We start from the raw sequence: 13,468 nt of genomic DNA on the forward strand, positions 1-13,468 counted from the left end.
AGCTGCAATCTTCACATTCAACACAACAGAAAACTTTTAAAGATCACAACCATCTTTTCAGAAAACATTACTGGAAGGTCTATTTCAAGGTTAGTTTTTGTAAGCTCTAGTCACTCTAGTCACTGCCTAGAACAGACTTTTGCTGTTAGGCTTCCTGCTGAGGAAAATTCACAAAGAATAAGTCTGAGCACTTGTGTACAGAGACATCTACCAGCTGCTTGGGTTTTAGAGACTGAGCGGTGCAGGTAAACCTGAGTTCTTCTGACCATACACAGAACTGGCCAGCTCCAGTCTGGAATGATACAGAAATTACAATACCAGCAAAAATCAATTCTCACTGCTGTCATGGCATATGCTAAAAGACAATGTAGTAAACTGTAAATAAAAACACTAGCAGATGTATCCAGTTGTCTCTTGTACAATCCAGTAACTTACTGCTTATTCTCCCAAACTTGTTCATGATCTACATTAATTCACAGTGCCAATCTACAGTATGCCACTGAAGCCATAGAACAGTATACGTGGGTTACCATAAAAATGTTCACTCGAGGATCCTGTAACCAACTGTAGAAGAATCTTAAAAAGTCATAATACACATAGCATGTAGCAGCTTTTCCTCTCAAGAAATACATAAATAAATTAGTCAAATAAAATTAAACATTATTTAAAATAAATTAGTAGAAAGACCCTAGAAGGCATGCATGCAAAAAGCCACTACACTTTTCATGTTGCATAAAAGCTACAAAACATGCATCTCTGTTTCTAAAACATTTTATAAACATTTTTAAAATAGGATTACAGTATCCTATTTGCAAAGAATCCTACAGAATTACTACAATCAACTTTATACAGTCTGAAAGAATCATACCAAATTGAATGCTCCGATTCCCAGTTTTACTCCTCCTTCAAATTGGTGATAAGTTTCATTTTTGCTTTTGTTCCCCTGAGTCATCTGTAGCACCTGATGACATTCCCTTTTGATATAAGAAAAAGGGAGGAGATGGGAAACATGACTTAGAAATTATACGAAGTATAATCATTGTATTATTTTAATATAATATAATATAATATAATATAATATAATATAATATAATATAATATAATATAATATAATATAATAAAAATGTATTATTTAATGTAATATTATATATATAATTTAATGTAATATTATTTATTTATTTATTTATTTATATATAAAATTTGGAGGCATTAATGCACATCCTTATACAAACATTAAACCTCAGTGTTTTCTAAGGACTTACTTGTATATTTGATAACTCGTCCTAATTTTGAGGCCGCCTTTGATAAAGTTGATCATATTTTCATCCTGAAACAAAAAATATTAATTATACAAAATATGTTTTTAGCTATTGCATATAAACAGACATAAACTTCAAGCTACATTTTAATTGATTTAGAACTTAAAAAGACATTGGAAATTTTAAAAATGCATTTCAGTTATTAGAATAATCTCTAAGCCTAAGTTAGAAAATGCATTAAGTTGTTAGGGAAACATTCTTCTGTTGCATGTGACAAGTTTTACAACCTAAAAAGAAGCAGAGTGGTCAGAGCTACCATTACTATTAACTAGACTTCTAATGCATTTAAGTGAAAAACAGAAAACTCTCCACCAGATGGTGCTGTAGGAATCTTTACAAAAAATTTTGGAAAGCCGTTTCTGACACACACAAGCAAGCCTGAGACCTGGCAGAAGATATACCGAAAAATCCCCTAAACAGATTAATTCCCATTGCTAATAACAGCAACTACACGTACTATCCAACATGTATTTATTCACCTCTAGAAAATCAAAACCACAATCTATTAGCCATCAAAAATAAGTTCCTGAATAGCAAGATGGTTAACAATTAAGCAGGAGAATTTTTTTTCTCTTAGAATTAACACAGAAGGGGAATGTGTACTGGCATTTCAAAAATCCCAAATAAATACTCAAGTACAGCATGTATGACATGAAAAAGAAAAAAAGAAAAGAAAAGTTTTAGAAGGGCATCAGAATCTGGAACTGAAGGAAACATTGGCTTCCATAAATGGATCATCATTTTGAAAAACCTCAACTGTTCTGTCTGTAAGACTGGACAAGCAAATGCAGATGTTTTAGTACAAGCATTCTTGCTACCTCTTTCTGACTGACTACATTTTCATTATCATCATCATCCTCAAATGAATCAAGGCCAATCAAGGATGAAAAATATGGTGTATGGCAGCAATCATCAGAGTAGGGTATTACAGCAAACTGCAGTGGAACTGAAATGATGGACAGGCAGATGCTGCTCTAGAGAAAGGATACACTTCCCTTAAAGGTATTTCATTTCATACAGTCCCATAATTGAAGACACGTATTTAAAAATTCTTTAATAATTAAAAAACAAAATCAAGAAGCAAATAAACAACCAACAAGTGGTTTGCTCTTGTTTTATTAGGAAAAGAGAAAGGCAGTTATAAGACTGGCATTCCACTAACATTTCCTGACACTTCTGGCCTAAGTATTGTATTAAGTGGTTTATAAAGCTGAGCCAAATTAACCTTTCAGGCCCATCTGATCTTAATATGTCTCTGTGCTTTACTTCTTCTTCATAACTTATATCTGAAGGAATTATCTAAAATACGTTAATTAAACATTTGTTGAACAACAACACACAAGCAATGAAAGTATGAGGAAACAACAACTGTTTTCTAACCAATTTTTAGATCACTAACATTAAGTCTCTCAAACACAAGCTAAACAAGAAGCGTAAGACAGCAGCAAAATGCACACCCTTATGTGAACCGTAAGATTACCTCAGCAATGCTAAGGCATGCCCGTTTTATAATAATTCATTACTATATTGTTCATGACGATATTTCAAAGGGGCAGAGAGAGTGGTACTAAATTAAAGACAAGCACATATCAGGTATAATATTGTAAGTTGGAAACATTCTATTATTTTTGTGAAATGAAGAAAAAAAAAAAAAACAACTGCATTTTAAAATGACATTTTGTCATACATTTCCTCGTATTTGAATGTCTTTTTGAAGTCCTAGACTATTCTAGAAGTGATGCCATTAATTTAAATCTACCATCTGTATGATACCTTCAGTTTTTCATTCCTGGGTAACAATAACATCTTTGGTTATTCAAAGAAACAAAACAAAAAGCAAGAGTTTTGCTGGATAGCATAGCATTTGCTGTACTTTCAATCACTGTCATGAAGTAATATTCATTCAAAGAGGAAGAAGTTTGGTTTTTAAACAACATATCTATTGTGGGGATGATGTTCTAAAAGCATGAACATCCTTCCATTAAACTGTTACACAAAGATACAAAATTAACAGTTGATTTTACCTGTACAAAGGTGAGAGCTGCTTTCTGCAGTAAACATTCAGCATAGCAGATTTCAGCATGCATTTCCTCTATACAAGAAAGAAAAGTTATCTACTGTCAACATTGCTGTTGTTAATATTCTCAAGCTCAATGGAACTAATAAAATGCTGCCAAGAAAAAAAGTAGGATTCTGCTGTTGCTCTTTTGATAACTGCTGGATAGCAGCAGTAACAAACAGATCCCATCAGAACTAGTAATTGAGAAGCTAGCTAAAAATAGTTTTCTGTTTCACCTCTCCTCAGACAAAACCCTTGATCTTGCCAGAGCTGTCTTCAGCCTTACGCAAAAGCCACTTACCATTCTGATGGATGATTTCCTGCACTTTGCATTGACACTACGTTTAAAACTGAGCCTAAAGCAACCAGTTCCTCAAACACTATCTTAGAAAACTTCTACAGATGAACAGTAACATTCACAACAGCTCAGCTGTTTCCTAAGTCCAGTAGAATGTTACGAACATGTTTTTACTGAGTCATGCTAAGCAATCTGAAAGGCCCAGGCAGACTTTCTGTCCTCATGCACCACTAAAGACCATTTGACTTAACACACATGACACAAGTTACTCTGCAGTGAGAGTAACTGCATGCTGCAAGACCAGCCACATGCATAAGGCTGCTGTATGTACAATGCACACATGGTGAGTTTGATGTGTCCAGTATTAAAGAGGGTTCTTTTGTGTCAGGTTAGAAAAAAATGCATACTTGATTCTGCCTGAATCGGAAATAGTAGATCAGCATTTTCAGAGCCATGAACAATGTACTGATACCATTTCCCAAAACACCTTAAGGCAAAACAGACAAGCACAAAACTTGTTAATATATTCAGATTCAAATACAACTAAGGATAAGGACTTATTCCACAGCACTAATGATTCTTAAACCTTTTGGCAATTGTCTTAAGCTAAAAAAAAAAAAACAAAAACAAAACTCTCCTCAGTCCTGTAACTGGTTGTCAAACACATTGCTCTCTTACTTCATCATGCATGCTCAGTCTAACAAATAAGCCTGTATACACCATTTCATGAAACTATGCATTGAAAAGGACACATAAGTGATTGGTCCACACTAATCAACATTGCTCCCAAAGGACTCCACAATATTTGAAGATGGAACATGCAGGGTTTTGAGGGGGGGAGGGGGTTGCTTCTTGTTTTAACTGTAAGACACTAAAGTCAAATTAAAGAGTTAAGCATATTAGTGTGCGTTGGCTGGGTGTTCTTGAGCTTTTTTCATTTTGTTATTTTAATTGTATTATAAACCACTTACCTTCACTCAACTGATCCACTGACTGTTTAGAAACTAGATTGGACAAGGACTCTACCACTGTGTTTCTTTTCCTGAATCTGAATCAGTCATACATGGAAGAAAAGAAACCCATGTAGCATAAGTGACATTTCAACAAGAACTTGAACTAATTTATAATTCTTAACTATTTCCAACCACAAATTGTAGACATTCTTAGGAAGGTCAATAGCTATGATTTTTTTAGTCTAATCGTGGCCGCTGACAGGCCCAGAAGCCTATGCAACCTTAAACTACCTTTCAAGTATGCATTTAATCTATGCTAAGTATACAAGAGCATACCATTCCCCGGTTCCAGCCATGGGGTTCCCACCTAACTCAGCTCACATGCAAGAACACTGCTGGGGAATGAATCACATGCTAAACAGTTTCTCATTGGACCTCTAGCTTTTAAAACAAGACTTTTGAGAAAAAGTCACACACATTAACAAAACTGCTGCAGAGTTCTTTATGATGCTGGGCAAGCCACAATAAAAATTTGAAGTCAAGTTATTCTTCCATTTGTTCTCAAACCTGGTCTCAGAATTACAATGAAAACCAAGGAGCTACGTTTTCAACAAAAATGAGAACATAAAAAGTCATAAAATATTGATGTATTTATGTCAGACATGGAATTTTGCACTGGACATCCCATATCAGTCACACATCTTAGTTTTAACAAATCTCAATTATTCATATTACAAGGTGATGGTTTATCTTAAGGTATGCCATTATAAAAACATATTCACTGCTATTTACAAACACCTCAGCCTTATGCAGAAGCCGAATACACAACTCTACATTTAGAAAAGGAATGCATTTTACATGCCAGAAAGTAATTCATTACAAATATTAAACATTTGCTTATCATCTGTTTACTCTCTTCTGCATACTGAAAAGGGCAGGGCTCCATCAATGAAATTACGACATTACAATTTAACATGATGCATAGCAAAAAAAAGTAATCATAAATGAGGAACCTCAAAAAGAAGTACCTCAAAAATGTAAATTTCTCAAGTTTACCTTTGGCAGGTTTGCAAAGCTTCTTTCATTGTAGAAATTCCCATTTGTATATCCTGTTGTTCAAAGGTCATAGCCGCTTGCATAACTAAAATAGTGCTGTATCCAAGGGCATGGTACATACTATCTTTAGACCTATGGCAAACATACAAGTCTTGTGCATTTTAACCAAAATTTAAATTAAAAGACAAAATTAAATGCTGTCTGAGACACCTACATGAGTTTGTGTAAGGACAGAAGAATACAGCAAGAAAATAGAGTTAGGGACATAACCTAGTAAATACAATCAGTATTTTCCCCACAGTGCTACTTGTCCACCTCCACAAGGGATTTGCAGCAAGTCCCAGAAAATATACAAACTGGGTTACACAAACATTTGCACTTAATTATACACCCATTTATAGTCCACTGGCATATCTGTTTAATTTAGCTAATTAAGCCTTGACATAAATACTCTTTCAGCTCTGCTTTCACTTAACATAAGAGGTAGGGACATCCTTATAAAATTACTAACTGATCCAGAGATACAACGATCTGCATCTGTGAAAGGCCAGTACCCATGTGCTCAGTCCTGCATAAAAGGCTACATTGAATCAGCCCGGCTTTCACAACATCTAAAAAAAATTCTCACACCATCAAAGCAACTATTGGAAAGGGGAAACTGGAGTGAAACCTGGGTACCAGCTGGGTTTTGGTACCAGCTGGGTTTTGAAAGCTTCAGGAAAATGAAGTCTGCCCACTCCTCTGGTACTCTACTAGTCATTCAATGTACTTTTTCCTAATGACCAGTTTGAACCTCCTAAGCTTCAACTTATGGTAACCGCCTCTTGTTTTACCATCTGCCACTATGGATAAGACCATCTCTATCTTTGCAACTTCCCCTCAATAGCTACAAACCACTATTAGATTAATCCCCTAAGTCTTTTTTGACGAACTGAAACAAGCTCAGCTTGCAATCTCAGGAGTCATATGTATTAGTTTTCTAGCTATCCTGCTAGCCCTTTGCTAGATCCTCTCCAGTTTCCTCAACATGTTTTTTCAATCAACGAGCCACACCACAAGCACAGTTTTGAAGACAGAAAACTTCAGCAGATGAAAGGAAGACAGATCCTTGGAATGTTTATTTTTTAAAGATGTCAACTCTTTCGCTTATTTTTATTTAGGTATTTTAAAGACTCAAGTCTAACTTTCATTAAAAGGCAATTTTTCTGTAAAACAATTGGGCTTTTACTTTTTGAAAGGTGGCTTTCTGTTTCTTTGCTGGGCTAAGTCCTCCTTTGCAGATTAGCTGAATACGCTGTATAAGAGGCTCAGAGTCTATTAGCTGCCAGGGACTCAAAGTACTGAAACCATGGAGTTTATAGTATTTTTCTTCATAGAATACATCAACTAAAACAAACACTTCACTATCTGTAAAAAACTGCAGTATAAAATGGGGTATGAATTACATGTTTTTTTTATTTCATAAGGCAAAATAATATATATAAGGAAATATATATACATATTAAAATTTTGGAAATATATGTGTGTGCATTTATTAATACACACAAGCACAAACCTTGCATGTGGTACTAAGTATTTTGTGATAATACCCCAAAATAAAGTTTTTGCATACAGATGCGCAGCTGGGAGTTCTCAAAATGTTGCTCTACTACATGTAATTTTGTAGTCTACCTTCTTAAAATCATCAATACATCATTTTTACCCCATCTTACTATTACCAAACAATAGAGCAAGAACTTTATGCCACTACCTACATGTGCTACAGAACCCCCTCACTGAAATACCCACAACATGCATCTTCTTCAGGAGGCAGACAGGAAAAGGACCATGAATTTGCATCTGATCCCTGCTGCCTGTATTTCTTTTCCCCACAGTCACAGGTCATCTACCTTCACCCAAACAACCTTTCAGTATCCTCTAGCTACCTACACTTGTAATGGATGCAGATATGGAAAGATTCCCAGCAGATGATTTGGCGTGACTATTAGCAACACCTTCCAGAACAAATTAGTTTGTACTGTTTGTTATAGGCTTCAGCACTACTACTAAGGGATCTGCCCCATCTGTATTTTATCTCAGTGAAGTGGTAAGAGAGTGCTTTCAAAAACTTGAAAGTCAGAACAAACAGAGCAAGCAGATAAACCATTGATACTGTTTATTTCCAGGTTTATCAGCACTGTTCTTATTACAGTGATAGTATGAAAGGAAAAGTACACACACTCTCTAGAACATGCTACATAACTGTGTCCTTCATTTTATGAAGACTTAGTTATACTGACCAAATGCAACAGGGCAGAAAGACAGTCATTAAATTGAAAGGTTTGATTTAAAAGTAAACACTACTGTCACACAGATGTAATTTTAAAAGCATTTGAAAGAGAATTTAGAGTTTTCCTAATTAGCTTTACTAATCTGCTCAAAAAGCAGCTCCTTTGCACAAATTCTCTGATCAAAGATATATTGGATAAGGTCCTGTTCTTCCATTTTTTCATTATGCACTAGAAAAGACAACTTGAATGATAAACTATAACAAACCAATTAAGTGCTTCATTAACAGGTCTGTGATGGAATTAAGGAGAAATATGTGCACTGCTAAAGGCCCAGAATATTGAGAAATGTTTTTGGACATGAGGGAATAAATGAAAGCTATTATTTTCAGAGCTATAAATTAATCTTCAGCTACCACTTATCACATTTCACACTATCTGTTTACAGTAACGTAAGCAAATAACATGATCTCACCATGGGCGAAGTAATTCCAGGGCTTCAGAGAACTTATTGTTTAGAAATAAATTCAGTGCCATTGAACATTCTTCCAGAGCAGTCTTGAGATCCATTTTGGATGCCCTAAAAAAAAAGAATGTTAACTTAGTCAAACTGTAAATGTATTTTATATATTTATAAATATTTTTCTTATATAACTCCATGGGTCTTACATAGCAATTTTATTGTTCATTTTTAAAATCTGACCTTACAAAACCAAGTCAGATTCTTATCACTTCACCCATGCTACATAGGAATACTCTCTTTTCTTACTAAAGTGATGTTTATGGCTTTGTCATCCTCTGTTTACCAGTCAATATGCAATGGAGTCATTTTTACTACTACTTGTACAACAAATACACAAGTTATTGTGCCTAAGCTCTCATGGGTCAGTATTAACACAAATGTAATGTCAGATTTTGTATTCAGATCTAAGTCTGGAGAGAGATGACACAGTAATACTCTTGTTCGAGAAAGCTAGTAAACAGACATTCACTCTGTAAACAGCTATGCCCAAAACTAGACCTGTCAGAAGCTTGCAACCACGCAAAAAGCTTTTGTTCTTCCTGATTCACTTCAAGCAAAGTCACTTGCACTTGCTTAAGAGCAAAGCATCTAACAAGTGTTACCTCAGCCAATTTTGTCTGACATTGGGAGCACTCACAAATTGCTCCACGAGTGGAACAGGTAACACACTGGGCATTCTTGGTAGTAAAGAACAGCTAGCAGCTACATAGCCTTTAATCAGCACAGCTGGATCTGGGAAAGATAATCTGTCTACAGCTTTAAAACAACAGGTTTAGGCACTATAATGGGCTTTATTCAAGAAAGGTTAAGCAGTGGTAAGCAACAGATCATGTCAATGAGATGAATATTTAAGTGCTGACCAGAAGAGAAGAATCCTGAAGGAGGAATTTATGAAAGACAAACAACAGTGAATGCATCTGTTCTAAATCTTAATGTAAAACACACACATGAAAAAAAAAAGGGGGGAAAGGGGGATATCAGAATATGATTGGACAGGTTTTCACATAGAATAATCAAACTCCTCTCCCCTCTAGCACTCTGCATCACCAAAAAAAAAAAAAAAAAAAAAGCTTTAAATTATTAGTTATGCTTTTTGTATTCCGTCAGGGGCAGAAAATTACCTTAAGACTAAATGACCTCCAAAAACACTTGTTCAGCTTTCTGCTCTTTTTTTAGAGTAGTACTTGAAAAATTAATCCTTCTGTAGAGATATAAGATCTGTAACTGAGTACTTTGAAACTACTAAAGACGTATTATTGAGCCTACCAAGAGGCAAATTTTGCACTTCGTAACAGTGAATTGCAAAGTTGTGAATTGCCCAACAGATCACTTCCTTCCCAATCTGTCTTGAAGATACTGTTTAAAAACAAACAAAAAAGTGCCACACATCCTGGGCCTTGAGCCATGGTATAGTTTGGCCAAAAAAGCATACTAGTTATTATTTAGGGACAGATTTTTTGTTGTTCTTTTTTGATGGTGCTCTGCTGATTATAATATTGAAGCAATCCCTAAGGAAATAATACAGAAGTTTTTGGCCCACTGACAATACAGATCACATATACACGATCACATACTACTGTGATTTTACAGTAGCTTTTGTCAACACAGGAAAAGTAACCCTTGTTCAAATATTAATAATTTTACAGTTTATTTTACTTTTTGTCTTTTATAAATCCTGTAAATTAACAAAATATTACAGAACAGTCAAAGCAAGTAACAAGGCCTTGATGAACTAATACCACTTTAACCATTTGTCTAAGAACATATGGTTTCATGACCCTCAAAGGCCCTTTTTTATTTAAGTGATGAGATAAAGGTACAGGTCCTCTTTATATCCTGGCTCTAACTCGCTTCCTAATGCAATTATTTCAAGAATAATTTCACAAAATTAAGGCCCAGTAGAAAGCTTATCAAAGGCAAAGTTTCTATTTGCTTGACAGTCTTTGTTTATGCATGACAGCTTGGTTTTGGGGATACTTATGGTTGTGATATGTTATCAGTCCTTGCACTCTATTGCTGGTCATCTAGAGGCTTCTCCTCACCTGAAAATTTACAGTACTTATTAGATGTCTCACTGATTCTGATATTCCTAGTACCTTCTGACAACACTACAACTTTCCAGCAGGTCTGCTTTATGAAAGAAGGCATAACATAGTTAAGCTACAGAAGTCCTGACAAAAGGACACAAAATATAATACTGATTGTCGAGATGTATTTTTGTAACTCTTAGTTTGCTACCTGTACCAGACAGCAAAGTCTAGACTTCAGCAAACTCCTCATGTTCCAGTCTTTTCACTGCTCTTTGTCTGGTTGATCTTTACTGAACTTCCTGTACAGATATTCTCCTTGGGGCATGCTGGGGATCCAGGCAAACAGAACAAGAGTCTTATCAGCACAGAAGCTTTCTCCTTCCCCAGGTGCTTAAGATTCTCTGCCAGAGGATCAGACTCCCAGATTTCACCCAGTATCCTGTCCGAAGCCTGGCGAACAAGGACTGTAATGTGGCTCACGACTGCCCTGCTGTATAGGTACAGGTAACTGAAGTCTTTATTAACCAGTACTTATTAGTAACATATGGCAAGCAAATCTAGTTCATATGTGTTCTTTTTATCTCTAGCCTACACGACCCAGTGTCCTGTTGCCTGTATTCATTTATGTTCTCTTACTTAGCTATCTTCAAGCTAGACATCTAACTTGCCTTCTATTTAAAAAAAAAAAAAAAAAAACTCAGGGAAGTTGTTGCATGGAAACTTTATTTAGGTCTACATAAAAATACATAAGTAATAATAACAAAATGCAGATGAAAAAGAGTCAGCATTTTGTTGTTGTTCACATGCTGTTCTTCATATAAGATATAAAGATACATATACATATGAAGATGCATATAAGATACAATACAAATACAGAATATAAGGGTACAATTCACAATTCATACTATGCTGGCTAACTGTACCCAATCTTTTACCTAGACATTCATTTTTTACATGTTAGTTACATTAATTACAGGAGTGTATTATGATATTTTATCTTTATTCAGAAAGTTTACAGTATGCATTTTCATGTAAATTCTTTGGTTTTATAATAAACCATAGCCTTGGGACTACTTCAATTGAAGTGTTGCAAATGTACTGTAAAAAAAAAAATGATGGTTGTTTTGACTTCTTTCTTCTTCATTTTCCAAGTCCTAAATCTTTCAGTATACAAGTTTGTATGAATTATCTTCACTGGACTGGTGATAATAAAGGCTACTCAATGATAGGAGTGTATTTGAGTAAATCCATACATTTATTTTTCGGTTCCCCCTCTGCTACATATATACATATATACATACAAATCTCTGAATCTCACCTCTCCATGAAAAATGGTGGGGTGGGAGGGTGGGGGAAGCCAACATAGTAGCATTATTGCAAGATGGCTACAAAACTAGACACCATTTTCTTTATGACTTCAACAGGATCACGTACAATTTCTGTTTTCACCTTTTAATAAGGTTTGCTTAATCTCTTTGATTTCGGACTCTCTCCTCTAAGTCTTTAACACCCTGATTAATCCTTCCTACCAGCTCCTCCTTGACTAGGGGAAAACGGAAAGTGGTATATTAAGCATTCAGGTTTGTTTGTTTGTTTGTGTTTAATTGGGAAACAGCAATTTACTATTGGTCACACAAGGCTTAAGAACTTTCTTCTCAAAGTTTCAGTGCACACACACTTTTTTATCTTTGTGAGGCTACTTGCACTGATATTAACAGAAGATTTGACTTCTCAGATCTAAATTTGAAAAAAAAATCTGTGAAGAGTTAGAACATCAAATACAAAATCTTAAATGTAAATTTCTTTGCCTTACAATTCTTATACTGAAGACACTTTCCACAATCATTCCTGAAGGAAAAAAAAAATTCATCCCACAGACCAAGAAACCCTTATGGGAGACATACAGAGTATTTCTCTCTTCACACATTCACACTTTCTGTATCTTTAGTTTAAGAAAAAAAAAAAGTATCAAAGCCAACCACAAACTTGTTTTGTATTTTTGCATACTGTAGCTTCTAAATCCCGAAAAAATAACCCATTTGAGTACTTAGTTTGGGAACCTGCCAAGGCCTGAGATCTTAATAACTGTTCATACTGCTGAAATAAAATTCTTTCTAGATTCTGGCTGGAGAAAACCACTGAATCTAGGCTATGAAGCACCCTGCCTATTTGGCAAAACAGTGGACTTTAAACTTCGTTTAAATTTGTTCAACTGGATAAATGTTTCCCATTAACAAAAATCATCAGAAATAAGTATGTGTGTGATCCCATCCTTGTTAATCAATATTTTCTTGATAAACATTTTAATTTACTAAATATAAGCAAAGAAAATATATTTTACTGTATCTAGACTGCGTATTAATATATGAATAAATTTGTCTAAATTAAAGTATTTGTATGGGTAATAAATGTACATGTGTTTACATGTCTTCGTTAAAAGTCTTAAACATCATGGTCTCAAAAGAATAGCAGCAAGAAATATAAGAGTAATTCATAATGAAAGTTTTGCAAAATACTCAATTTTATCAGCTAATTCCAATAGCATCTGTAAATAGATCGCTGTCAAAAATTCACTTTTACTTGCCTACATTAATAGGCTCAGTTTTGTTTCTGATATATGAGGAAGGAAAAAAGTTAGTCCCTCAGTAACTAACCATTACTACCACTGTGTACCAATGCTTCTGTGTTCATGCTTCACACATGTTTTTTTAGGAAACTAATTTCATTCAGTACATGCCTGCTTAGACTACACATTCTATTTGCTCTATCTTTCCAGCAAATGAAAATAGCTAGCTATTTTCAAAGATCTCAAATAAATTACTTTTCTAAAAAAAAAAAAAAAATCCTACACTGATAATCCACTGATTGCCATCATTCCTGCCTCAGGACATGATTTCTTAATGGTAAATTGCAGATGAGCCTCACTTGAATCTGTTCAATTGTTCCATTTTCTTGGCTAGCAA

The 13,468-nt window shown here is 34.8% G+C and overlaps 1 protein-coding gene across 1 annotated transcript in view; it reads right to left on the reverse strand.

The window, feature by feature from the left end:
- Positions 1 to 13,468, reverse strand: part of TTC39B (tetratricopeptide repeat domain 39B) — an 80,945-nt gene that overhangs the window by 22,250 nt on the left and 45,227 nt on the right. Inside the window, exons 3-8 of the mRNA XM_082783867.1 lie at positions 8,428 to 8,532; positions 5,686 to 5,817; positions 4,648 to 4,724; positions 3,344 to 3,411; positions 1,263 to 1,327; positions 869 to 974 (exon numbers count right to left, since the gene is read on the reverse strand). Of these exons, the coding sequence (XP_082639993.1) occupies positions 869 to 974; positions 1,263 to 1,327; positions 3,344 to 3,411; positions 4,648 to 4,724; positions 5,686 to 5,817; positions 8,428 to 8,532 (553 nt within the window). The remainder of the gene's footprint in view (positions 1 to 868; positions 975 to 1,262; positions 1,328 to 3,343; positions 3,412 to 4,647; positions 4,725 to 5,685; positions 5,818 to 8,427; positions 8,533 to 13,468) is intronic.

The sequence above is a fragment of the Aythya marila genome (genome assembly GCF_965140915.1).
Source record: "Aythya marila genome assembly, chromosome: Z".
NCBI classification, from domain to species: domain Eukaryota; kingdom Metazoa; phylum Chordata; class Aves; order Anseriformes; family Anatidae; genus Aythya; species Aythya marila.